This window comes from Zosterops lateralis (genome assembly GCF_965231275.1).
Source record: "Zosterops lateralis genome assembly, chromosome: 6".
NCBI classification, from domain to species: Eukaryota; Metazoa; Chordata; class Aves; order Passeriformes; family Zosteropidae; genus Zosterops; species Zosterops lateralis.
This window is the reverse complement of record NC_139761.1, coordinates 24,381,738-24,399,185: the sequence shown is the minus strand read 5'-3', so window position 1 is coordinate 24,399,185 and position 17,448 is coordinate 24,381,738. Positions and strand designations below refer to the sequence as shown.

Sequence of the window (17,448 nt, the reverse complement as noted above, 5' to 3'; positions counted from 1 at the left end):
AGATCTGCACACTTTAGTTTGCATTAAAATTTGCTCTCTACTGAAAACCAAATGCTGTTGCTTGCATAAAGCAACAGGAATATATTTACATCATCTTTTGGTACAGAATTCTTTCCTTCTCTTTTTGTTCCTCTAACTACCACAGTTCCCCAGATGTCTTCTCTATCAAATAGCCCCCAAGAATGCATTTCTTTTAGGAAGTCTCTCAGCATTAATACAGCAAGATGTACAAGTTTCAGTGTATTTCTACTACTGACTCCTCTCTTCCTAGATCTTTTTTTGTATATGTATACTTGTTTTCCTTTTTATATCTGATTTTGGTCATCTCACTGGAAGCACAAAGGAGAACACTAATATTTACAAAGCAATGGGAAAGAATAAATCTTTATAGAATAGTGCCACTAGCTAGAGTATGAAAATGAGGTCTGTATAGCAATTACAGGTTGAGGGGATCAAATTTAAGGTAAAAATAAGAATAAACACTTAAGCATTTAACATACTGCCATATACCTTATAGTAAGATGATAGTTCCTCTCCCAGGAGCAGGATATCTATCAGGTAATTTGAAATTGGAGTTGCTATAGCAAATATTCTAGCTAGTAACTAAACAGTTATGCATATATTTTATGGATGTGGATAGAAGCAATATCTTAGTAGCTTCTACAGAACGTAAACTGTTGTCCACACAAGCTGGTAACAAAGGGTAATGCTTATATGGCTTACACCTTAAAACTGCGCCTTACTTTTCATATTTATACCTATATTCCTATATCCTGGAATATAAAAAGGAAATTCATCATCTTTATGTCACCACAGATTATTTTAATGAATTAGAAATTGTTTGGGTACTACCTGAACTGCCCTGGAAATTTGCAAAAAGCATGAAACACAATTCAGACTTTGGCCACAGACAGATTCTATTGTCGCCGATAATTTTTTAACTCTATCTTCATTCAGAGTAGCTTCTGAATGAAGCTACAAGCAAAGAAAGCATAAATCACAGCACAAACTTCAAATTTTGGAGTAGGAATTACTGCGATCCTGAAAAAACATCTGTAAGAAATACTGTATGAATTTTTGAACCCTTCAATTTAATTTCTGATTAGCTCATGAGTAATCTGTCAAGTTTTGTGGTCAACTCTCTTTATGCCTCCACATTTAATCCAAACATTTGCACAGAAAATCAACATTAAGACATAGGTAATGTAAGAGTTCCCCTAAAATTACTGTTTAGGTGTAAACTTGTATGAAGTAAGGAAGGAGGAACTGTATTTTAATGGCAACCCTGGGATGTGTTCCTTAAAAGAGAAAGAAAATGGAAGGCTCATTATAAAGGCTTTAGCCAAGAGAATAGTTTCCCCTGACTTCAGAAGGATGAGAATCAGGCCCCTAAAGTAGCAACTCATTTAGTACTGACTGCTAAATTTATAGCACTTATTTTCTTTGAGCATAACAGAGTCCATTCATCACACTGCAGTAACAAAGCTGTAACCTGATCTATGACAAATATTACAAGCCTAATGGCTGATGTCCATTACTGACGGGACCTGCTCACCATTTAGAAAAGATTGGCACTGAAGGATTACTGAGCAAACATAGCACCTGAAAAAACTTGCATGCAGGAGTCTGTCATCAGGTGTGCGATCGAGGGCATTATCTGGGAACGCTGGCTCTTATCTTCAGTTGGAAACTGCTGGAATTGCCAACAATTCTCAACAAAGAGCTTCCGTCATGGAAGGCTGATGCACTGAGCCAGTCTGGTGGTGGTTTACCTTCCCAAGGCTTCATTCCTTTTTATGGATCACCTGAGACCAAGCAGTACACCAGTCTTTAATAGCTTAAATAGCAGGACTACCTAGCAAACTGATGACAATCAAGGGAAAACCAATCCTTTTCGGCAGAAAGACAAAATTCCAAGCATTCCCCCACAGTAACTTAGAAAGACCTACTTTAAAAACTGCATTTTCCCAAACAGGATGCTGAGAAAACCTTCTTGCCACTTATTCTTAGCATTTTGCAACTTTCCTTGTATTAAACTGCTCGCCAGCCAAGTTTTCACCTTTTAAACCAATACAACTGTTCTCAGGAACATATTAAATTGATTTTCACCCTTTTTCTTCGTGTAGCCCTAGATAAAATTAAAATAATAAAATTCTGAAGAAAGTCAAAGAAAATTGCTATTTGTACAAAATTGCACTGTTATTTTTCTTGTTCTATTACAGCTTTGAAAGTTATTAATTATTTGCAACTATTAACATGAGTGGTGAGAGACATTTTTTTTTTCCAAAATTGTGACAACATAATTAATTTGCGCAGGAGTTTTTAAAGTAACTGAAAGTTTTGGCTTGCCCTTTTACATACATCTTAAAGAAAACCTAAGTTAATTTGATGCTTAAATTAAATTACCCATTTATTAATAAAGTATGAACAAAAGAGAGATTAAATACTTTAATATGCTGTGTCACAATAAGAAAATCCATTTTGCATTTTCAAACACAGAGAAAGAATATTTTAAAACAAAAACTGAAATGCTATTTAGCTGGAACTTTTATCCACAAAATTTAGGCCAGATTTAGTTTTCTAAATCACAGTGGCAATCAAAAGAATAAATACTACCTTATACTAAATGGTAAATCAGACAGAATAGATGATATTTCCCAAAAAAATGGTGCAGAAAATCAGCTCTTAAAATACCTGACATTTTTGATGAAGTATTTTATGCAGAAAAATAGTTGAATTAACATGCAAATGGAATATATATTTTATTGCAAGAAGGGTTTTACATATCAAGGAAGGTACATTTATCAAAATTAATTTCTTAAGTCAGGATATAAAGTTAGTTTATGTGGGATTAAATTTATGAAAAAATGAGTTTCATTAAGAAATGTTTTTATGGTAAGTGACCAAGATTAGGAGGCAGCAGGATTGTAGAAGCATTTATCCTAGCCATAGAGTTTAACTCCTACCGAGAACAGTGAAGAGATGTACTGGGTTTGGCTACCTAATTCCTGTGCTGCAGAGGTGCTTATTTATTATGGAAAAATTCCATTTTTCAGAATGAAATAAGCCCTTAAAAATCATTCTGTGTTTGAGACACCCAGTGTATGATAGTCAGCTACTAAACAGCGTGTATGCAAGTTCAGGCAGAGCTAAAATACACAAAAATAGACAAACACTGAAGGCAAGCTATATAACAAAAGCATCAGAATTGGTCTTGTACTCATAACTGGAGCCAATGCTTCAGTCAGAATTACTGCCCCATATGCTGCATGAAAACTTCAGAAAATTCCTATTAAGTGCCTGCTGGCTCCCTGTGAAAGCAGCTCCCTGCGCTGGATAGACAGAACGCAATGGTGCAGTTTATCTGTGCTTAATGCACACATTCCTGTAAGGAGATGCAGCATGTTAGACACACACTACACCTGATGTAGACAGTTTTGGAATTAAATAAAGTTGATTTTATTTCATTAAAGCTAGTATTGATATTTATGGGGTAAAAAATCACAGCATGCTGTAAGTTGCATAAGCAGAGAACATGAAAACTAAGAAAACCCCAATCTTATATGTATTTAGAATTTTATTTTCTTTGAAGAGGCCAATAACATAACAAGCAAAATAAACTATTTATTTATCACAGTTCTTCGATTCTCTGAGTCACATGGAATGCAACATGCTCTGAACTATGAGCTAGCACTATACAGAAACATAATCTTCTAAAATACTTCCATAGTCCATGCTAATTCCATTGTATCTTGTTTTATTTAAGATGCATTCCATGGAAAATCTATGTAACTGTCAAATATTTGTAGCTATTTACATTGCCTTTTTATTTTGATTTGGCACACTGTTTTGGAGAAATATTTTCTCCTCCATGGTCAAGCATGGATATTCTCAACATCTGGATTACTATATTTCTTTTAGAATGTGAAGCATGATATACAGGAAGACTTCAGTTTGGGTAAAGAACATTGCAAAGAGAAGAGGGACGGGTGAAGGTGTCAGGGATGAATGATCAGCCTACCTGGAAGTCACTGCTGGCAGGGCAGCTCTGTGGCTCAACAAAAAGACTGCCTTCCTAACATAGATTTACTTTAGAAGTTTCTCATATAATGCTATTTAACTTCCAACATTAAAAAAAGAAAACAAAGTAATTTATTAGGAAAAAAAATTGAAGAGACCTCCACTCTTAATAATACAAAATTGTTACAGAAATTATTGCAAATAATGTATAGTTAACCTACCCTGAAAACAAAAAAACTATGATGACTGAAAAAATTCTACCTATTCTAATACCTTGTCATAGTGTTATTACATCTTTGTAATTTTCAGTTAAAATAATGAGCAAATGTATATAATGTAAAGCTTGGTTATTTCTTAAGTGAAAATGTTTTATCACTGAATAAAGTATTCGATTTGGCATAAAATCCAGATGCACATTTTTACAGATGTAAAAATTTTAGTTGTTCAAATCAATCTAAGTTACATACAAATAAAAGATTGTGGACAATAGTAATTAAAAGGATTAGCAAAAAAGAGACATAGCTATGTTTTCAGATGTAACCAGTAAAAAAAATGAATTTATATGAGGTAAAGACATGCAGATTAGACAGAGATATAATAGTACCATTATAAATAAGTATGAGATATAGTCTAAGAAATATGCTAAGTGTACATTGTTTGGTTACTTAGGTCAGGACACAAAAAAATTAATGAGAATTTTTTTCTCTCACCCACTTCAAACTGCAGCTTAGAAACTTTTATTTGGAAAACAAAGCTTTTGACCTAAAACACTGTTGCTCATTTTCACAGGCATGCTTTCTACAACTAAAATAAAAAACGCTTTACTTTGCATTTTATGCTGTCTGCCAGGTATTTCCTGTGAACATCCCATCTAAAACCTCTTGGTTCTAGTAACTAAAGTCTGTAAAGAAAATCCTGGCAAAAGTGCAATTCTAAGCTTCACGAGCAGCCATTTTAAACAGAAAGCTGGTTTTGTTGTGTTGACAATCACATTTTAAACTGATTCTTTCCAGATGAAAAGATGCGATTTCAAACAATGTAATAAAAGTGTGAAGTCAGCTGTTCTAAGGACATAAAAATGATTTATCTGTTCTCTGGTCACAGTTTTTTTTCCTTGATATAGTGGAATTTTTATTTTAAAGAAGAGGTTATCAAATAATAGCTACCAGAAGCCCAAATTACAGAGAAGTAAATAACCACTTTTCTTTTAAAGAAACATATCATGTACCTGCAATTAATTTTGCACCTCACGATGCCTCCACTACTGTGTTTATGAAATGTTAAATGCAGTGGCTAGATTTACATAACTGATAGCTAATTCTAATAGCTGAGTACTGACAATCATCAGATTTCAGATCTACTTCTTTTCATAAGAAAGAGGTTTCAGATGCATTTCAGATTTTTTTATCTGCCTGAAACTGGGCTTGACAGCCTTGCCCCAGCTCAGATTTGAGCGACAGCCTGCACACCCCCCACACTCCCCCCCCTCCCCATCTCTCCATCAGGGTTTGAACCAGTTTCTCATGTTTTAAATACTGGTTTCAGTTCTGGAGACTTTAATGGCACTACAGAGATATCATTTCAGAACAAGCAAGATTTTTAGGGACAGATCTCCAGAAACACAGCATAATCCAAAAGTTTGGCTCAAGCTTAATTTACCATTTAACAGTAATTCCTGAAATCTCTGTTCAGGTAATATGCAGCCCTGGCTGTGACCAAACTCTGAGAGGACTTGGTTTCTGACCTGAAAGATTCTCACTAGCTGGAATTTTTGTACAGCCCTAGGGGAGCCAAGGGAGCCATGGAGAAGGACAACACGTATGGCACAGCCTGTATGAGTTCTTCCCAGTTTTCTAACTCTAGGTGGCTCTCAGCTCAGCAGCTCTGAGGCATGGAGGTTTCAGGGCTCAGAGGCAGCACCACATGAGGAAGTGAGGAGAACAGCACCAGGCAGAAACATCTCCATCAGGGTCCCAGGAGCCAAGCCCTGCTTAGAGCACCAGAGAATGCCATAGTAGTTTACCTCTGTGAAACACTGCAGTCTTTCATGCTGAACCAGTAACTGAAGAAGGAGAAATTCATGGCCATCCTCCTGGGCTGCCAAATTCGGCAGACATAGTCTTCACTTTCAGAGAACATAAACACATTCAGCAAATTTGATGATAAAGCATAGTATGGTGTTTTCCACACACTAGACCTAATAGAAGGTTTATCATAAGCAGAATTACCACACTGATCTATTTAAACATGATGTTTTAAACCATCAGGAACCTAACGGGGCAAAATAACAAATATCTTTGGATGTTAAAATAATAAGAATCAAACAATTTAGTTCTGTTGACCTTCTGAGTAGATAGATTAAAATGGATTGCAAACAATTCTTGTAGGTATATTTTTAGTTCTTTAATACAAGCATCTTATGATGCAGTTATCTGATTCCAGGGAGCTACTGCTATAAATACTAACATTATAATGAGTTCTATTTATGTTATAGTGTTAGAAAACAGATACACTTGAGACATCACATCTTTAGGGTTAAAACTATATGATTATGAAAATACTTGAAAAAAAATGCAACAACTTGAACCTTTAAAAAATGCAGATCAAACACCCAGTGTGAGTGTACCTCCAGTGGCCTCAGGAAATGATAACAACTAACGCCAGTTAACGTTTGGCCCGTTTACTTCTAAGATGCTTTTAAGATTTACATGATTTTATTGTCTTTTGTTCCTATGGGAAATAAATAAGCATGTGTTTCATCTTTAAAGCACATGATTCTCAGAAGTGATTCTCTTTAAAACAGTGTTCTTGTTTATTGCGTTGCCATATATACCAGATTAAATTTTGCAAGTAAAATGTGTGTCCATCAGTAATAAAAATGTGGTTAGTCAAATGCTGCCCTTAGTTACACCACTATAACTTTACTGTATTTCAGACAGCTACACACATAAAGTTTTTCACATTCCAAAGCCATTTTTTTATGTTTTCAAGTGTTAACATATGAAGATGGGGGTAGGGAAGCTCCAGTCAGGAGCAGAGAATTCTTGCTCGAATAGGATGATGAGAACCTCATGACAGTAACATCAGTAAACACTGCTGACTCTGGAGACAGTCTGGTCTGTGGAACAGGGAGCTAGCCTTGCTCTCAGGATATCCAGCTTCAGGCCTAAACCTGCTGCTACATCCATTTATCCTCTCACAACGACTTCATAAAATGAGCTGCTGATTAAGTCTTCCGAAAACTTCTGAATTAGAAACCTGTATCAAAAAATGCAATTTGGTGTCCAACACATGCCCCTCAGAGTTTCCATATTAAGATACCGTGGGCCAAATAAGCAACATGGTATCAGGCTGCTGAGAACCATCTGTGTGCATGCTCCAGTTCAGACCTACTTGACTCTACTTGACTCACTTAACACAACAATATCCCATCTGTACCTTTGACATAATCGTGCTTCCTTCTGCAAAGTGAAGACCCATTGGTTAAACGAGCAAGTATCATGTTTATTTTGTGACTCACTAGTGTTGCAAAAGCATCCAGCCACCTAGAATTGATGGCACCAGATTAAGAACTGGTTATATACAAAAGAAAGCATAATGCACATCACCTTCATATAAATACACAAAAGATGCCTCTTTGTGGCCATATTTGATCTAAAACCTCTGAGTATATTATAAATCAATATGCTAAAGTAAATTATCAGGGAAATTCTGTCAGTCAAATTTTATGCATTCCTTTAATCTTCAAAGTAGTCTTCATGATTACTTAGTTCAAGGCTATATCATCATTTAAATTTTATGGCTCAGCACCCATTCAGAGTAATGGTTTTAAGACACAAGTCCAGGTAAAATAGAGACAAAGAAACGAAACTGAAAACAGTAAGACCAGATATTGCACACAGGTCTCTGTAGATCAAGGAGTAAAATGAGAGCAATTGGCACAAGAACAGTTTTAGGGGAAAGGTGATCTATTACTCTGCATATATATTTATCATGGACTATGAAAAGGAGCTCTTGCTAATTAGCTAGAGGAAATTCTGAAATTCTTCGATTGTGGGGCACCTAGTCCATGCTAAGGCATCATTTTTCTTTTCACTTCAGATTTGTGAGACCAATGTCCCACAGGGTCATGTGGATCCTGTCATCCAAACTGCACAGGCATAAGGGCACTTGCTGAGGAGTGTTATGTTCAAAAATAAATGTACTGATTAAGCAGTTGATAAATTTAATTATGTACTATGAGATTGTGCAATGTCCCTACCTAAACTTTGCAAGCTCATGCTCCCTGAAAATATACAAATACTAGCTTTTTTTAACACTGAGAATTTCTTCTTTAAAGATGTACAAAACAAGAACAAGGGTTCAAAGATTCAGCCCTAAGATATTAATTTTATTCATGAAAACCAGCAGATACAACACACGTTCCCAGTTTAAGCCACTACATTGTCCTTTATAATTTCAATGAAATTTCTCAATTCAACAATTTTTTATATAACTTAATTGAGACTTTATGTTTTGGATTATATTATTTCACACAGGAATGTGATAATTATTTCTGATACTCTAAATTACAGGTTTTTAGTGAAGTCTGCAATAAACACAATAATATGGCAAGAAGATGCCAGTGTAGAATAATGTGATCCACAGAATAATTCTACAACATGACAGATGAAAAGAAGAAAAATTATCAATATACCATGAACTATGTGGATGCATCAGGGCATATACAGATAGATATTTCAATGGTGTAGGGCTTTTTCTTTAGCATCTTCAGGCTCACTTTAGCAAGGCTGGTACAAGCATTATGAGTCTGTAAGTGTGAGACAGGCCAGGAAGACTAGAAGAGAGATGGATCTATATATAGATTTTTTTCTCTTGAAGTACAAGTGCTAGTAGACTTTCCTCGGTGCTCAGGTGGAAGTCACTGTTCCTGAAGTGGAGAAAGAAAAGGTACCTGTACTTCAGTTTGCAAGATCACAGTTTCTGAAACTGTCAGTGTAGGTGAGTCTCTGCTAAGAAATAAAGTTCTTAATGTAGTGAGCAATCATGGGTCCAAGTTAACTTCTGCTCCTCCTGGTTCTGAAGTGCTAACAAGAAACTAAGGTGTGGGGCAGGTAGCTGTGTGTGTGCGTGAAATAACATCTTAATCTACAACTTCTGCTTCCCCTTGGAGCACTGAAAGCAGAGCCTAAAGTCTGGTCTTTTGATACCACAAGAATTTATGCCTCCAGTAAGTGAAAATTAATGTTTCCTTTATAAATGCACTGGGAAAAGGGATTTTTGATATAACTGACAATGTCACGCTTTCCTGGCTGGAAATTTCATTGAAGGCTTCAGGTGAAAGACAGTATTTGTATCTTATGCAACCCTTATTTGGGAGCAGGAACGGTCAGTGATGATGTTGGTGAGTGCCAGAGACTGGTGCTTGCCTGCACGGCTGCCAACTCTGGTAGTCTCCTTCCCTGACCTGTTGGCATTTAGCAGCAGCAGAGTGTCTTCTGAAGCCAGGTGGGAGAGGCAGGCCTCAGAGCACTGCTGCAGTCTCTCAAACACTTGCTACCATGACATACCAAGAAAGACAAAGGAGAGTGCAAGCAAATTCCTTAATTGATGCATGATTGCTGATATCACACAAACCAGGAGCCCTCCAGCTTCTGCACGTTTGCTGATGACTCTGCACTCATCCAGCTCCTACTTAGTCTTGGCTGTTCTCCCACATACTCCACCCATAGCTGACAAGTTTTGTGCAGTTTTATAACCTAATCCCATTAATGTATGAGTCAGAGTGCTGCTTATTAAAAGAAAAGGTGTGTGTGGTCATACAGACAATTATAGGTAGAAGAGAGCAGCAAGGTGGTGCTGAGAACAAGACAGGAATAATTATGAAGCTATTGGACTGTGTAAATGTGGAGGTAATTGCTCCTTCTCAAAGCAAATTAAACATAAATAATCAAATAACTCAGCAGAAGTAATGAAGTCTGAAATTAATGACAACTGTGTTCTGCACTTTCCCAGGACCATCTAGGTCTAAGAAAGGCTAACAAGTACTTTAAACTGTAAATTATTCAAGTGTTGAGTTATAAAACTGGAATCCAGGACACTACTACCTTCCTATTGCAGGCAAGTTAACAAATGAAAGAGAAAGTAACAGGTTTCTTGACTGAGTGCCTCCCAAAAAAACCCCCCGAACTATAGGCCAGAACATTTACTGTTAAAATTATGAGCCCATGAAAATCCAAGTTTATAAGATCAAAGTTGTTTACAGACTTGAAATAAAAGCATCCATCATTTTAATGCTGTAAGTGCAGATTAAGACAATGCAGATGGGCATAATTTTCCATTCTTAATATGAGACACAACACCATGTGTCTTTAATATAAATACAACATATACATGCAGCTAGAACATTGGTTTATTCTTACATTTCAAATTCCAACTTAAGTCACCATCCAAAAAAAAAAAAAAAAAAAAAAAAAAAAAAAAAAAAAGGCAAGTGAATGCAAATGCAGTAAAGATGATGATGATATAAAAATCAGTCATTTAACACAATCTAACATCTTATTTGTAGGATTTTCAGGGAACGAAAAGTTTTCTCTATTAATGGTTTGAGTTAATCCTGTATCCAAACATTTTCTCCAATAAGCATCATATTATTTTTATGTTTGCTATAAAGCTGTCACTCCTCAATAAACAGATATGCTCCTGGTGGGTTTACCTCACTGTCAAAGATCTGTCAATTCATGCATCATCTCATAAGTGAAACCAGAGAACCTTTACTGCATGGCTCCTAGCAAATCCAGCTGAGCAGAAGTTGCTAAATCCAGCTGAGCAGAAGTTGCTTATCACCTGAGAGGATTCCCACCACTGCTGCTCCTGTGCAATTGGTAGTGACTGGAAGCTCCCAAAACAAGTTCACAAAATCCCTGAAGTTAATAGTTCTGCCTCCCTTTAAAAGAAAGTTTTGTGACCTTCAATGCTCTGCTCAACTGAGCCTTCATTTAGTGAGTCTCAATTAAATTTTACATTTGTGGCTCCCATTTTATTGTAAGACAAGACAAGAGTTCAAGGGATGGATCCTTCTTTGAAGATTTTAATTCCCTATGAAGAAAATTTATTTCCATCTAAAGAGACACTCAAAGTTTGGGGGAAGGGAGCTTTTGTACAACTTTTTCCTGTTTTTTTGTTTGTTTGGTTGTTTTTTTTGGTTTTTTTTTGGTTTTTTTTGTCCTTGTTTGTGTTTGTTTGTTTTGTTAAAAGATTTCTAGTGTTTTGTGATAAAGGAATTTTCTGATTCTTTGAAATGGACAGTGTTCTGTTAGTGGTTAGATAATATTTTCCTCTGTCCTTTTCATTGTAATGATGACAAAATCAGAGGGGTGGTTAAAGAATTCTGGCTGTTATTTGTGGTGAAGAAGCTTTCCCTGAAATCACCAGATTGCTACAGTGGTACTGTAGCAGCATAATACTACTGGTTGATTTTCAGTAAGAGCCACTGCAGCAAATGAAACATTTGCATATGCATTCATAAAAATAAATACTTCCTAGGCTGATTCTGCATACTTAACCACAACATAACAAGGTCAAAAAACTAAGGCACGATGAAGTGTCTCGCCTGAACACAGCTTTGACATTCTGGCTTACCTTAGTTGCTACTACTGAAAAATATAAGTACAAATCAGCATAAGTGATATTCCTAAATGTAAACATTTTCAGGGACAGGCCATTAGTAAAACTTCTTTTCCCACTGTGTTTCTTTATTTAGTTAGGAATTTTTTTAGTCAATTTAACATAAAATCACAGATGCCAAAAGGGAATTCAGAGTGCTGGAGAAAGACACCTAAACCCTTTTTAGCTTAGTTTAGTTATTTTCTTTTTAGGTTATGCTTAAGCTCTTCATAGATTTAGATATTTACATATTTCCAGAACATGCCACAAGCCATCAGGGGTGCTCCTTATTGCCAATATGAAATAAACATGGGGCATAAATGAGTTTCTTATACCCTCCTCACAGATTTACACACCTGAGTCTGAACACCTCATGAACTGACTTCATTTGCTTAGTATCTAAATGTGAAGCCCTTTCTTGGGGCTCTCTTCTGCATATTCTTGTGGTCACACACGGAATGGGTTATCAGAATTAAAGGTTTCCACAAACTAAAATAATTTGCACTCCACCCTCACTTCCTTCGCAGTTGTCGTAATCACCATACTCCAGAAAACCAGACAACTTGTGCAGACAGGAATGAAAGACTCATGGAGTCAAACAGGTTTTTCAGGATTAACTGATTTACTTTCTTATTTTTATCTGAAATTTAACATTATAGTTCATCTGAGAATTTTAATCTCATTTTTTTCCTAGTGCTTACTACTGATATCTGTTCAAATGTGAATTTCTGCCTCTGTCTAACTTTCTGGAGAAAAACAGGTATTAATGAAATTTGCTTTTTGTTTAGATCAGTACTGACTGCTTTTGAAATGGTCAAGTAAAACTCTGTATTAGCTCCTGCCCAACAGAAATTTTGTGCAATCTGCTGCTAAATTGTGATATAGATATACAATATTTTCATGTAATCATCTTCTTTTTCCTGCTCACAGATTCATGACTTGATACAAACATTAAAAAAAATCTGGTTTAATTCCAGCACCGGGGCACAAGAATTCCATAGGAAAAAAACAATGAATAATCAATAAACTTGGAAAGTATCTCTTGATTTAGACTCTCCAGATATGAAAAATACTAGTGAATTGAGATGATATAAACACTGTTTTCATACTCACTGACTTAAATAATGAAATTAGTTTTCTATTTAACAATAGTTCTATATTTTTGTAAATATTAATACTTCAATAGTTTTATTTTGAGAAGCAATAGAAGTTTATATAAACTCAGCCCATAAAACCTTCATTTGTGTGGAATCTTTTCAGCTTTTAAGCTTTTTAATGTCTATTGTCATGAAAAAACCCAACAATAATGTCTCAATAAAAAAGAATTTAGAAATAATAAGGGCAGCTGCAACAACTTCCTTTCAACACCTTAAAAAACTTCTTGGTATGTTCCTACTTTCTCGTTTCAAACCCTCCAGTTCTATATGGATGTACTTATAGCTAAGCTAAATCTCATTGCAAGAAACACAGCTGCTCTAGTTATTAATTTTCACTGCTCATCTCACCTCTGTTTTTCCAGTGCAGCTTGTGGATGCAATAAGTCTACATCTCACTGCACCTATGCTGCCTCCATATCCAATGTCTGTGCCTCTATATACAAGAATAGTTCCATTTTGATGAATATTTAGGTTTGACTCATGATCTATAGGTTGGACTCCATGATTTCAGAGGTCTTTTCCAACAAAATTGTTTCTGTGATACATGGGTTAAAAAAATTTAAAAAATTTTAAAAAAGATTTTAAAAATTGGGTTGCTATTGTATTAAAAAAGTTTATGGAAAGCCTGCCAGCTACTCAAAGCTGGGATTTACTAATTAAAGTTACCTTGATTAAAGGCTAGCTTCCAAAGAGCTCCCGTGGATAACAGGCTTAGCTTTAAGCATATGATTGATCTCATTACATTCACTGGCTTTAACTGGGCTGCTCATAAAATTAAGCCTATATTTAACTGCCTTTCTGGATCAGAACCCAACTCCCTTAGAGGAGCTCAGGCTTAGAGCAGTGGTACCTTATGACGCCAGTACGATTCAAGTAACTGATGAGCATAACCCTATTTTCCCCATTCTGTCTATCTAGAAAGCTGTGGAATTTTGCTTACACAGGTCCTGGAAACATTGTCTGCCACAGGTAACTGGGAATGTCATTTCATCAGGGCTTGTAAACAAATGATATGCTCAACCTGAGCTAGTTTGGAAAACCAGCATAAGACACAAGAATGAAGATACAGCAGTACACTGATGCAGCCATCCTGCTCCTGTGCTGAAGCAGGGTTTGCACCAGTGTGTCTATACAGCTGTGCATTCTTTGACATATTATAATAACCAAAATTTGCATTATGAGTCTAATTTAGACTAATCAAGGCTTTTCAGACTGTGCTTGTTACGTCAGACTACGTTTGCCAAATTCTTGTAATTGCAAAAAAAGAAGAGTGGAATATAAAGAGGATCTAATGTCTGGAAAATGGGTGATTAAGAAAGGTCGCATAAAATTGACAATTTTAAAAACATATACTCTTACCCTTCTCGTTGGAAAATAGTCCTGAAACAGTCCCCCAGGCTCTTGTAACTGGTTGGATCAGTTTTCCCTCTTTGAATTTGGAACCTAAAAAAAAATACAATTTACATCACAGCATGAGAAGTCAGGGATTTTAAGTCACTTTTAACTTTCCAATTATTATATAAAAGGAGTTTTAAAGGGTTTTTTTACGTCTCTGATTCATTATTATATACTGTTCCTGATATACTTATTAACACTGTTTTCATAGAAGCTGTTAAACCAAGGAAAAATAGAGCTTTAGTAGTAACTTTTTTGTAGTTTATGGAACTCACAGTATAGCTATCACCTTTGACATTTACACCTCTTTCTAGTTGTTTGAAAAATAAGCTGTTAACCCTGTGCCTGATCCAAAGCCCACTGAAACTAATGTGAGTGTTTGAGTTAAAACCTGCTTTTGAAAATCTGAAATGAAATACTATCATGTGTTGCTCTTTCTTATATCTGACACAATTACAACAAAAGTCAAGCACAGACATGATCAGATATTAGAGTACTATTCATTTTTCATAATTCAATAATAAGATGAACAATAAAAGCAAGCAATGAATTATTCAGATTGAAACCTTATTTTCTCTATTCACATTTTGACAACAATAAAAATTTCAACATGAAGCTTGTGGCCTGGAAAGGAAAATCAAGATTATGATTTAGGATTGTAAACTTCTTATTGCTATGATTTATGGATAGCAACAGTTTAACAAACTATATTATTTGACCAAGTATCTCAGAGGATCCTATTTCTTTCAGTTCCAAAACTGCAGCTGGCTCATTCAAGTAAATAGAATGGAGATATTTAGACTAATTTTAACAACTTAACTTATTTTTAAACTTCTAATTACCAAATAGGACTAAAAAATAAAAAGGAATATTGCTGTTGACAATTCCAGTCTAAAATAGCCCCACATCAGGCAAGCACTCTAGTGGTTTTATCACTAGGTACAATAATAATTCTCTACAAGGAATAATTCCCATTACAGTCAAGTACAGCACATGCCAAAGGTATACTGCTGTTCTGAGAAACATCAGTTGTTACTTATCACAATACTGAAACTCATTTATATGAGATAATGAACCAAGGTATTTTTAACTCAAGGTTAAACAGCAATTTTCTCCTCTCTCACAGAATTCTGTAGGGTCAAGTCAACATTAGTATTGTGGCAAAAGGCATTCATTGTTTTGAACACCAGTATTTCTGTGCTAACACATCTAAAATTGTTCAATTTGAGGAAGAAAAATTCTAGTGATGCAATTCTTTGGGCAATTATGAAGGCAAGTCCACACCTTTTTTGAAAACAGTTAGAAGGAAACACTGAGTCCCTCTATAGTCTTAATAAAAGTAGTTCAGGCACATCTGGGATCTCTATCTGGGGTAACCTCTTTTATTAGCACGAAAACTTGCTGCCAAGTTGGCAGAAAGAAGAATGCTATTCAATAGGCTTACGCTCAAATAAGAGCTGGTGCATAACACTTTGTCTGAAAAGATCCCTTGGGAAGGCTAATAGTTGAAAAAAAATGCCTCAATGCCATCACACAAAGTCCAACAGCAATATCAGCTACAGAAGCTTTTACACTGCGGCAGTCAAGCAATCCCAATTATAACAGAACCTAGTTTCTATGAACATTTTAATATATCTAAGACTTGATTATACATCTCAGCTCAAAATTGAAAATGTCTTTCTTTTTCTTAAAGAAAACTTGTGAAACTCACCAATAACATCTTTTTCCAAGTATTCAAAACTAAAGTTTTCTTAACCCAAACTCTTTCCTTTGAGTTTCAAGATTTGGCCTCCTTTTAAACTCAAAAAAGTATCACTGTTTCTAAAACATCGTTTGAATAACAACTTGCTCTCCTTCACCCTGCAAATGCTCAGCAATGTCCTACTTCCATGTGTGTAAGGCTCTCCCCTAAATCATGCATGCAAAACTGTTTGTTGAACAGGGGCTTTAATTCCAGAGTCACAGTGGATCTCAACAACATAGTGAATATATTTATATAATTCTGTTTTAAAGCTTACACATTGGCAACTTCTCAACTAAATTTAAATTATTTAAAACTATGTCTTTGAAAGCAATAATGAAAATAATGACATAAGAAATGCAGTAATCCTGTAGGTAATTTATGTTTTATCAGAAGAATGATAACTTCTTGCATAAGAAGTTAAGTCAAAGAACCTTTACATTTATTTCAGATATTTGTTTTAATATAGATAAGATTTTAGTATTAAATGAGTCCATTTGTAACACTGAGTCACACAAATAACATATTCCTTCCTTTAGGGTTTTTGGATCCATTCCTTCTCTAGTAAATCTATTTTATAGCTTTAACAGCAATTCTAAAATACATGCCAATTATGTGCTTCAACCTAGATCTGCGAATTGGGTTCTTTGATTCAGAATTGCTTGCCTCAATAAAATCATGTGTAACTTTTTAATGAACTAGCTAATTGATTACCAGCACTTGTTATAAGAAGCTCAGGGAAGAGCTGAAAAAAATGCTTGTTTGTTTTCCTGGGGACAGCAGTGGCAGCCTCTATTAGTAGTCTTAATAGCGCAGAAGAGCTAAAGCATTCCCTTAAAAAAACCCTCAACCTGGCCTGTTTTTAATGATTGTTTAGAGGAATGAATACAACTGGGGGATATGTAATGGCTTTCTCTGCTTCAAATCCGTTCCTTTCTAAAAGCACTATAAAACCACTGAATTTCATGCATTTTTGAAAGTTGGATGGCTGCCTTGTATCCTTTTAGCTTTTGCTAGACCAAAAAAAGATAAATTCCCCTCTAAATACCATTGGAACACTAACTTCTGATCTAATAATTTTGAAGTGTGATGGCAGGCAGCCCTCAGTGACATGCTGAACAGCCATATGTGCAGAAATGCTTTTCCAGGGCTGGGATGGACGACCTCCTACTCATTACCAGCATCCAAGAAATGTCAGAAGCTGCTGGACACTTCAACACATTGTGTGTTTACTTTAAGGTTTATCACTTTAAGAATGAGCATCAGGCTAACTTTCCTCCCCTGCCATTTTCCTGCTTCTTGGCTTTCTGGGCAGAATGCTGTGGTGCTGAGGGCTCCCACCCCCGCAATGCTCACAGAGCTGTGGGAGGCACTTTGCACCCCAGGTTGCTGCCTCCTACCTGGGATCAGCCAAGGCATTTACTGCCTGCCCCCTTGGCTCCTTGCAGTTCCCACATCCATCTCCTATGC

General features: G+C 35.8%; 1 protein-coding gene across 3 annotated transcripts in view; it reads right to left on the bottom strand.

Annotated features, from left to right (window-relative positions):
- Positions 1-17,448, bottom strand: part of SLC25A21 (solute carrier family 25 member 21) — a 233,069-nt gene that overhangs the window by 51,983 nt on the left and 163,638 nt on the right. For all 3 annotated transcript variants that reach the window (XM_083863535.1, XM_083863537.1, XM_083863536.1), the window contains exon 3: positions 14,202-14,285. In XM_083863535.1, coding sequence (XP_083719661.1) covers positions 14,202-14,285 — 84 coding nt within the window. The remainder of the gene's footprint in view (positions 1-14,201; positions 14,286-17,448) is intronic.